Below are 11,420 nucleotides of genomic sequence, written 5' to 3'. Positions count from 1 at the left end.
TGTGCGTTGTTCTACAAAGCCAGGATCTCGACACTAACGAAGTAACCCATTGTATTCATAACACATGCACTCTATCATAATTGTTTCTTATATTTAATCTGATGAATTTATTTATCGTTTCTTTCAGAGTGTTGTGTATCTGTACTTTTGTTCGTCATAAGTCGGGCTTCCGGAGAGATATAAATCCTGAATAACATATTCACATGTAAAACAAGTTCTACCACTCTCTACACTTAAAAACGCCAGTTTTGTTAAGAAGATGACGTCACGTTTCTATTGGTTTCATCACGTGAAAAACCGTTAATAATCAAAATAGGAGTGCACATAGTGAAATCGCGCGTGTTTGTGTGTTTTCTTATAGCAAAACCACATCGGGCTATCTGCTGACTCTACAGAGGGGAATCGAACTCCTTATTTAAGCGTTGTAAATCCGTAGACTTACCGCTGTACTAGCGGGAGACCTTACGAAGGTCAAAACGTTCTTCTTTGCTTTATTAGTAAAAGTGTTAATACCCATACCAGCCGTCCTGAAATACATTTAAACTTTAATTCGTCGTTCATCTTAGCTTATCATACGACTGATGGGCCCGCATGACTAGGTGTTTAAGGCACTCGGATCGTAATCTAAAGGGTCGCGTGTTCGCATCCCTGTCCCACCAAACATACTCGCCCTTTCAGCCGCGGTGGCCTTATAATGTGACGGTCAATCCCACTATTCGTTGATAAAAAAAGTATCTCAAGATTTGGCGGTGAGTGATGACGAGTAGCTGCCTTCCCTCTGGTCTTACACTGCTAAATTAGGAACGGCTAGCGCAGATAGTCTTCGTGTAGCTTTGCGCGAAACTGAAAATAAATCAAACCTTTATAAATTCCCGAATTTATTGTAAGACATTAACAACGTTTTTGAAAAGTATTTATTCAACACAGGGCTGAAAAAATAAGTTTATGACAAAACTGTAATCTGCTTTCAGCTTAGAAAAGTAAATTATTATACAAAATAAGTAGAATTTTCAATGTATACAAATAATAACTAATATCAGTCTAAAAAGGAAATTATTAAAAAAAAACACTCGAAAATGAGTCTAAACTTAAATCTTACATGTTCAAAGGAAAAGCTGTTTTCCAGCAAGTTTTAATGTTTTAGACATTTACCAAAATATTCAAATTTTACTGCTACATATATAGTTGTTTATGTATTTACACCTGTAATCTATAAACAATAACAAAAATAATATTTTATAAATTCTGCGAGATATTTGTACAACATATTTTAATAAAATTATAGTGAATTAAAACATAAAAAAAGTTGAGGTAATAACTCTTTCGTATTAATCAATTACGATACTTATATATGTTGTTTTCAGTACTAGGTTATCTCATTTAGTGTTATACGTTGTGATATCATTGATAAGTTCATTTTGTTTATGAGATAGCAACTACATTCGCTAGAAAAATTGTTCTGTGTAAGAGGCCAATGAAAGGTCTTAGTTTTCAACCTTTAATTTTTATTTCATAGAACTAATACAAGATCAAATAACACCTAATTTCCATTACTTGATATAATATTTCATAATTAATAACATAAATTTCATAAAATGTCAAGTGTGTCACGTTATTTAACGCATTCATTTCTAGCTACATATTTACCGCGATATCATTACGTGGAGTTATTTTCCTAAAATATAATCTCCACAAAGTTATACTTCGTTAAAAAAATCCCGGTTTCTAACGTTGTAACTCCGCAGACATATCTCTGTGCCACTGAGGGACTCACCAGTGCGATTAGAATAAGCAAAACAACAACAAACATATAAACGGCAACCCAATTTTTGGCACTTATAACAAGCAAAAATAACTTCACCATACGTTTATTTTTATTTTAGTTCAGCAAAAATTAAAAATTTAAAGCTATGGCGTTCCTAAAAACTTTAGTTCCGTTTAGGCTTACTTCAACCTCACAAAATACTTCGATTTATTTTGTGAAGCACAGAGCAACACAAGTGGCTAACTGTGCTATGCCCGCCGCGAGTACTAAAAACAAGGTTTTAGTGATGTGAGCCCGCAGACTCACAGCGGAACCACTGGCGGACACCATACTTGGTGATCGAGTGGGTTTTCTTATAGCAAAGCCACATCGGCATATCCGCTGAGCCCCCCGAGGGGAAGCGAATGCCTGATTTTAGTGTAGTAAATCCATAGACTTACCGCTGTACTAGCGGGGAGCTGCGTGGTGACACACGAACGCTATTACATTTAGTATAAAACACTTTCATGAATGCATGCAGTAAACTCGTCTGCAGGCGTAACTCCTGATATTTTAATTCAATGAAATTTAAAATAGGAACTATATATGCGATTATTGATTATTTCGAAGTAAGCACGAAGCTGCTCCACCCACCACAGGTATCGAAACCCGGTTTCTAGCAATGTGAGTCCGCAGACGTACTGCTGTATTACTTGGGGGCCTGTATCTGAGAACCAACCTCTTTTCTTTAAAATCACAAAATAACTCCAAGTTCATGTCACTTATTACTACAGCTTCGTGATGCACAGTGATAAATCTCCAATAACTACATATTGGTGTACCACGAGGAAAGAGTATTTATGCTATATTTACTATATAATTTAAATAATGGTGATCCTACTTCAGAACAAAAGGTCGTAATTACTTAGATACGTGCCGGTTGAATTGTTAAAAGCTTTTCACGTTGTAGATTACCAATTAATTTGTTCCACAGCATACTGAGATTGTAACTATGAGGAGATTTTCCGAAAAACGAAAACAGACGAAAAGAAAAATACTACCATAAACCCGCTCTTAAATATTACTAACAAGGGAAGGCATTTGCGAGTAGTGTGCTATTACGTAACACACTGTTGGATACCTAAGAAAAATATCACGTGAATCGCGCCCGTTCCTTTCGAAAATAATTATTTTATCACTTTGCATTTTAAGCTGACTGATAGCGAACACTCGAAACGTCAAACAATCTTTGAGATTCATTTTTTTGTAAACGTGTAACCTTTTAGATTATTAATTGTTGACGGAAATATCAGCGTCTCTAGTTCAGTTCACATAGTAACAAACAACAAAATTTAAGTAATATAGGTATTATTCGATTTTTTCTTTGTTCGTAAATTAAAGACATCTGTATGGTGGTCAGGCCACAAAACTCTAGTGTAGTCTTAGAAAGAAACGCTGGGTTGAAGTCTATCCAGTTTCATGAGAACTGTCAAACATTTAATCAGTGTTACTCGGTATATAACTGTTCACCGACATGAAATAATACAACTTTGCGGAAAAAAAACACAACAAAAAGGAACCTTTAATGGTGTATTCTCTGACAGCACATGATGCACAATAAGACTTTATAAACACACAAATAACTAGAGGTTATCTGAATCACATTGTTACACAACATGGGCCACAAGACGTTCGGAAGTGTCCTTGACGAATGTCTGGACAGATGGCCTTTTGTCTTGGTAACGTTCCAAACTTCGTATATCCGTTTGGTGAGTGAGTATTGTCATCCAACGTCTCGTTGACCTAAAATTGTATCAAATTTTTTTTACATTTCAATTTAAACAGGAAATAACAATATCTGATTTGCATTCTATAAACAAATATAAATATTGTTCGTTTTCCCAAAGCAGTTAGCTAGAGGTGCCAATATACTATCTAACGAGAAAAAGAAATAAATAGACACGTGTTTAAAGACACCTTATTACGCATATACATAATTAGCAATGCTTAAAGTGGTTTAATGCTAATTACACTCAACCTTTAAGAAATAATTCAGTTAAAGTAAAAATTATATTATATAATCCTTAAATACATAAGAAATAGTTAACTTTTATTTTAATTTCATACTGAAATAATACGTACATGTAAAAGAAAGTTTAATAAGCGTGGTGTTATTTTTATTGTTTACTAAAACAGTTTTGTAATAAAACACTAATTGTCCTTTTCATAGACATAAGACAAAATAGAAAATGATAATTTCGTGGGTCATTGTTTTTTTCCATTCCCAAATTTGATAGATTCCAAACACCTTTTTTTTTTTTTTTAACGAGTAACTGAATGTTTCTAATCCCTCTAAGCCATATACCTGATTTGTTATTGTGGGTTGGCATCGTCCAACCTTTTCAAGATTTTCTCTTTTGAAGACATCTGACTGAAGGTAACTGTACGCTGCGTTAAGTTTAAAAACAGGATCATCATAATCCTCAAACTGGGATTCATCAACAAATCCTGGATTCATTTCTCCTTCGATTGCGCTGTAGATATACTCCCTAGGAGACTCACTGAAATAATCTTCTATGAACGCCATTGTACCTGTCTCATTTCCTTGTTCACCATCGCCAACTGGAAGTGGTTTGAATTCTTCATCGTAAGGAAGAGCTTCCTGAGTTTTGAGTAACTCCACTGCCAAGGACAGCCTATTGACATAGATATGCTTTTGACCGGAAGATTGGCTCTCGTAGCGATGAGGAATAAGCTCCACATCCTCAGAGCCAGCCTCGCTCAGCGTGTCCACTTCATGAACGATTATCTCTGATTGTAGCCTAGCAAAATCATTAGTCTCTTCTGGAACCAGACCTCTTCGTGGATATCGTTCGTCAAGCCTCTCGTAAAAGTATTGTTTTTCTGGTGAATAAACTGGAAATTCTGTTAGTTCATATAACAGAGAGTCTGAAGAAATTAAAGATTGTCTCACAGGTGGTACCATTTTTTGCTTTTGGGTTTCCAGATTCTGTTCTCCTGCTTCTGGTAATCCTCTAAGACTTTCTTCAAAAGATGTTCTGTGATATAGACCCTTCTGTTTGTTTTGGGGCTGTTGTATATTGCCCATTTGTAGATCATTTTTCCTGTCTAATTCGTTAAAGTGATTTGCATAGATATTATTAGAAGTGTCCAGTTTTTTCACAGCGCCGTCTGTGACGTTACGAGTAGGAATTTGGTATATTTCGGTACCTTCTGTAGCATCTGAACCAATTGCTTGTTCTATTCTCGTATCTATTTTACCTAAAATATAATTAATATGTTGTGAACTGTTAGTGTCGATAATTGAAGTTGAATTTGTTTCAGTTATATTTTGATCATTTGTATACCCTGTAACTAAAGGATTTTTGGTTTCCATAAATAGCTCCTTTTTCTCTCTTCCTAGAAATGATTTAGTGGTGGGCGAATGACATTTTGGTAAATCAAAAGAAGTCATCCTTATATCAGCGGCGGAATGTTTGTATAAAGTGCAATCGAAGATATCACCAACTTTGTCAAATCGACTGCTATTGTCTTTTGAAGGTTGACCATTACCATTTACTATCGGGAAATCAACCAAAACATTGAGATCTCTGTTAGGGGATTGCCTTAAATTTCTAAAAACGGTGTTCTCTGAAGAGTTCAAAGTGCTTCCTACGTGACCATTTTGTGTCAGTTTTATGTCCGTTGCATGGCCATTGTGGTTCAATTTTTCGTCCGTTGCATGGCCATTGTATGTTAATTTTCTGCCGTGAAGTAAAAGGGGTGTTGAAGAAGCTTGTTTGCCATTATAATAATGATGATAAGATGTTGGTTTTGATCCAGAGTTATCACTTACTGTTTCTGAAAATTCTGTAATGGTGTGGTCCATTGTTTTTTTGCACTGTTTTATAGATGTAGGAAATTGACATAAAATAATAACTGATTAAGAAAGGAATAAAAAGGTTATGTTATATGAGCTCGTCTTCCAAAGTACTAATGCGTTCAAGATGCTGTCAGATCAAAGTTCAATCGAATTAATGTACATTTGTATGGATCATCTACATATTCATATATTGTGGAACATTTTGCTTTAGTTTTAATCGTTCGACTAAAGCGCACATGTTATAGTTTTTTTCAGTTTGAAACACTAGCTTTGTAAATAAAAATCTCTAGACATTTTGACTGTAAACTGATTATCTTCCGGTGGCTTCAACACTCCAAATTCCATATTTCTTTAACCCTATATAAACAAAAGAAAGTAATTATAATGTGCATGTCTTAACAATTTACCTTACACTATAACTTACTCGACAGGGGAATATATCATAGCTCAGTAAAAGCAACGATCTGAAGCAATAAAAATAAATTGAGGCATTTCACTTGAGTTTGCTTGTTTGTTTTGTAATTAAGCACAAACCTACATAACAGACTATCGAAAATCGATTTTTAGCGTTGTAAGTCCGCAGACATACCGCTATGCCACTGGTGGGTAATTTATTGTGTGAAATGGTTTGTTTTGAATTTCGCGCAAAGCTACATGAGGGCTATCTGAACTTGAGTAAAATGCATTAACGCTGAATAATAATACAAAAAAAATCAATGTAAAGAGTATATGAATCCATATACACAAAACTACGGTTACACTTGACTTACGTTTCACTTTTGCTTGCTTTTGTTCAAGGTATCATTTCGTACAGCAACAAACCGTCTTTACTTATTTTATTTATTTATCTTTAACCAATACACGACCTCAATTGATGGTTGACACTGCAAAAGCCCATATACAGTGTGGACCACAAATATAGCTTTCTGGTTTGTTTATTTGTTTTGAATTTCTCGCAAAGTCCGTAATTTACCAGTGTAAAGCTAGCGGGAAGACAGCTAGTTATCACAACCCACCGCCAACTCTTTGGCTACTCTTTTACCAAAGAATAGTGGGATTGACCGTAAAATTATAACATCCTTCACGGCTGTAAGGGCGAACATATTTGGTGTGACGGAGATTGAAATCCGAGACCATCAGATTGCGAGTCAAGCACCCTAACTATCTGGTCATGCCGAGCCGATAGGTTTTGGTAGCTCAGAGGTAAACATGTTAGCTAATGACGCTAATATTTGGTGTTAGATTTCCGCGGTGAACATATCAGAGGTAGCCCATGGAACAGATTAACGCACTAAACACACATCATGTGCAAAGATGTTATGTGTAAGCTGTTGTTTTTTTGGTTGTTGTTTTTAGAATTTCGCACAAAGCTACTCGAGGGCTATCTGTGCTAGCCGTCCCTAATTTAGCAGTGTAAGACTAGAGGGAAGGCAGCTAGTCATCACCACCCACCGCCAACTCTTGGGCTACTCTTTTACCAACGAATAGTGGGATTGACCGTACATTATAACGCCCCCACGGCTGGGAGGGCGAGCATTTTGGCACGACTCGGGCGCGAACCCGCGACCCTCAGATTACGAAGCGCACGGCTTAACGCGCTAGGCCATGCCAGGCCCTATGTGTAAGCAAAGCAACATTTAAGAATGAGAATGCAAGTTTACCAAACATCTAAACAACTTCAAAATAAAAACAAACTTCCCACCTTTCAGTTTCCTATACTATAGGGAGTGTGTACACGTTTTTTTTAAGCTGAAAAATTAAAATCATTTTAATTAGAACGATTTTCTTGGGTAGGCTAAGAAGACGCCAATAGAAGAATCTATCAGTAGTTGCCGGACGGAAGTAAGTACAAACAATTAGAGTAATGCCTGATTATATTACGAATGGAGAAGTTGTTGATAAGGGCTTAGCAGATATTAAAGGAATATAAACACAAGACTACATACAACATAGTTATTCTATGTCTGATAAACGCAAAAAGAAAAATTATCTGAATGTCTCAAGATAAAATATATTAATTTCATCTAATTAGCAGAAACAGATGATTAGCCTGTCTCGTGTTAGCTTCGTCAAACTATTCGTAAAATAGTACATTCATTACTTCTAGAAAATATAAACTTGAGAAGTATGGCTACAGATTTATGAAAAAAATATATTATTTAGTCATTTCCTTTGTAATACTCCTTCAAACTCGATAATTTCATTCATCGCTATTCGTAATAAAGGACAGCTAGCTTATTCTTTAGGCTTCTTTTGTTTGTTTGTTTATGAATTTCACGCAAAGCTACACGAAGGTTATCTGTGCTAGTTGTCCCTAATTTTACAGTATAAGACTAGAGGGAAGGCAGCTAGTCATCACCATCCACCACCAACTCTTGGGCTACTCTTTTACCAACGAATAGTGGGATTGACTGTAACTTTATAACGCTCCCACAGCTGAAAGGGCGAGCATGTTTGGTGCGATAGGGATTCGAACCCATGACCCTAAGATTTCGTTTTCCTTCGTTCACAGACTACATATAGACATTCCTAAAATGCAAAAGAAAATGGAAAAGACACTAATCGAATAACATTTCGGTCAATGATATCTTGCGTGTACATAATGCAAATATTTAATTTCCTTTGTTACGTTTTGGTACTAACATTGCCAAGTTTAATTTAAACGCACTTCATGTATTTTGTTTTTCATTAAAACAGCGTTTAAGTTAGTGAACAATATTTTGCACAGATACCAGAATAGCACCCAGTAAACAACTTTGTTTTCTTTGCCAATTTAAATCTAAATAGAAAGTCTTGCATATATTTCTTTACTCCCAAATCTAGAGCGCGTGCAAACTAATATAAGTGAGCTATATTAAGTGAGTAACTGTATTAGGCTGTTGCTTATATGAAGTTCACTCCCATACGATAAGCGGAGCTACTTCGAGGGCTTATAATGCTAAAATTCAAGTTTTTATTCCCGCGATTGGCACAGAACAGATAACCCATCGTGTATCTTTATGTGTATCAACAAACAAACCTTTCCAGCAGTCTTATGTTTGCGTAATTTTATATTGTCCGATTATCTGTTAAAGATGAAGTGTAACTGGACTTTCTCTTTTCTAAGAGATTTCTAGTTACGATTCTTATTGTGTATTTGTCAAGCCAAGCAGGAGGAACTAATCTACACTTTATTTCTCAGCAACACGGTTTGTATAAACTTGGAATTTGACAAAAAGTTGTACGAGTATAAAGAGTGGACTAAATGTATGTAAAGGTTATGAAACTCAGGGGGCTTGGTAGGATTTGCACTAGTTGTCACTAATTTATCAGTGTAAGACTAAAGGGAAGGCAGCTAGTCATCACCTTGGACTATTCTTTTACCAACGAATAGTGGGATTGACTGAACCTTTATAACACCCCCACGACTTAAAGGGCGGGCATGTTTGGTGGAACGGGTGCTTGGTAGAAGCTGTTACTAATTGTGTGTAACAGTTATACATTTCAGAGTGCTCGAAAGGAACTGTCATTAAATGTTTACCATTTATACAGTTCTAGACCTCGAAAGGTACAGTATCTAAATATGTGCATTTGTTTGCTGAATTCTGAGCAACCTATGTGAAGGTAGGCCCTAGATTTGAAGTAACGAGTTAGAAAAAAGATAGCTTGTCAACACCACCCACCACAAATTATCTGTCACTCCTGTTAAATCGAATAATGAGTTTTACCTCTCATGGCCTCATTCATTTGTGTGTGTGTCAGTGAAGAAATCTAAAAACAAACTAACGACAAGACCTCAGTGTACTCAAAGCTAGTACGGCCAGCCCACCTTATATTGTTGTTTTTATAGGGGAGGGGAGAATAAGGTATATTATTTGCGTATGCAATAATCACATTGATAAAAATCACTTTTGTATGTTCATGATTCTAAAAATATAGTGGAGTAAAGAAAAATAAACTCTCTGTTATACTTTGTTTTTATATGCCGACTTAGGGATAAGCCCGGAAACTGTGATGTTTTGTTTAAATAGTACATGAATCCAAGTTTTTACATAATTTTAATTTTCTTGTTAGACAGAAAAACACAAAATAAAACATGTCTGCAGTGCTTGTCCACTGTTAGTCCCAGACTTCTTGGTGCATAGTAAGTCAGTCTCATGTTATCGTTTAAAATGGAGGATATGAATATCTTCGTGTCGCAGCTGTTCTAACATCGAGAACCTTCGAAAAATCATTAAACGTTTCAATAAAACGAAACTAAATCTCACGCCTCAAAACTGGAAAAAGAGTATCGTTACTGACGTATTATATTAACCAGCACTCGAAGTTGGCTCACCTTTGAATTATTTTTTTTATATTTAATTTATTCTATCAGTTTTTTTTTTTGTATTACAAATCGTATGTGTTAGGGACAGTTTTTGTTATCACAAACCATATGTGTTAGGGATACGTCACAGGCCTAAAGGCCTGACCGGAAGTACGCGGCATATAAAGATTGGGCCCTACTATCATATAGCTAAGTTTATTAAATGAAATACATGGGCAAAACAGAGCCAGAAAGATGCGTACATTCAGTGTTTCGAAAGCTGTTAAGCTGCCTGATACAGTAAGTGCAGAACACAGCCAAATACAAAATACTGAAAAGGTCTCATGATAATAAACAGGGATGTAGTAACAAGGCAAAATAATCAGCTATTCTTGTTTGGGTGTAACTACTGTTTACAAATTAGGTTTGGGTAACTACGTTAGGCTTTTATACAAACACATACATACCTTTACTCGCCTAACATAATATGGATTTCCTTGAACGAACTCAAATTCCAAGATTTAAGTTCGTTGTTATGTTAAAATACGTTTGATGACAGTAGATATACCACACAAAAACGACGCTATTATGACTAAACTCGGTGTAATAAGACGTCGCTCTAAACTTCGACCTACGCCCAACCCTCGATTCATAGAGAATATTACCATACGCACTTCCGTGCAGGATGGCTCGCGCAACTCAGACGTCACGTGCTGCATGAGCTGATACCTCACAGAACGCCAAGCAGTGGAATTAGGGATGCTGCAGTTACATACCAGTTAATGTACATATACAGTTATCCATTCTCTTACTTCCCTCCATGCTTTACCGGATGTGTACTTCTGAGGACAAACGGGGACTATAGTAGAACTGTTTCTACTGTTTATTTATTACTACTTGCTCCTTAGTTGATAGTGCGTGATATTTCTCAACCGCATTTGAGTCCTGATGAGAAAGTAGAATTTTGTGAAACGTCAGTGAAAAAAAGAAACTAGAGTACGATTATAGAAAATAGATTTCATTATTCCTGACCCTCCAAAGAAAAGTAAAACAACAAGACAATATATATATATATATTATTGGGTCAGAGAGGTTTTTTTTTTTATTTATCAAGGTGGATAATTTTTAGTATATTTGTGGAGAGACCACAAAATATTTGCTTTTGCGTCTAAACAATTATTCTTGTGGATATATTTATTGTTCACAAATTACGGTTCTTAAACTACAAATGTTTCTGGAACGTTTGCACACCGTTAAATAATAAAACTCTTGGTGCATATGAGGCCTGGTTTTTGTTAGAGTTTAAGAGGGATGTTATAATCTTATATCAAGTAATTGATTGGCTGATTGAAATTAAGAACAAATATACACAGTAGGCTATCTGTGCTATGCCCACCACAGTATTGAAACCCGATTTCTAGCAGTGTGAGAGTCCGTAGACATTCCGCTGCGCGACTGGGAGGTATATAAAATAATAATAATAAAAACTAAACTGAGGACATACACGA

General features: G+C 35.8%; 1 protein-coding gene across 1 annotated transcript; it reads right to left on the bottom strand.

Moving 5' to 3' along the window:
- Nucleotides 1-896: 896 nt before the first annotated feature.
- Nucleotides 897-10,617, bottom strand: LOC143258470 (uncharacterized). The gene is made up of 3 exons (XM_076517490.1): nucleotides 10,380-10,617; nucleotides 4,110-5,984; nucleotides 897-3,547 (listed from the first exon to the last, which is right to left on the bottom strand). The coding sequence occupies exons 2-3, from the start codon at nucleotides 5,631-5,633 to the stop codon at nucleotides 3,404-3,406; spliced, it is 1,668 nt and encodes a 555-aa protein (XP_076373605.1). The 5' UTR covers nucleotides 5,634-5,984; nucleotides 10,380-10,617; the 3' UTR covers nucleotides 897-3,403.
- Nucleotides 10,618-11,420: the final 803 nt, after the last annotated feature.

The sequence above is a fragment of the Tachypleus tridentatus genome, chromosome 8, assembly GCF_004210375.1.
Source record: "Tachypleus tridentatus isolate NWPU-2018 chromosome 8, ASM421037v1, whole genome shotgun sequence".
Lineage (NCBI taxonomy): Eukaryota > Metazoa > Arthropoda > Merostomata > Xiphosura > Limulidae > Tachypleus > Tachypleus tridentatus.
The sequence above is the reverse complement of the archived record's forward strand: the minus strand, read 5'-3'. Positions and strand labels throughout refer to the sequence as shown.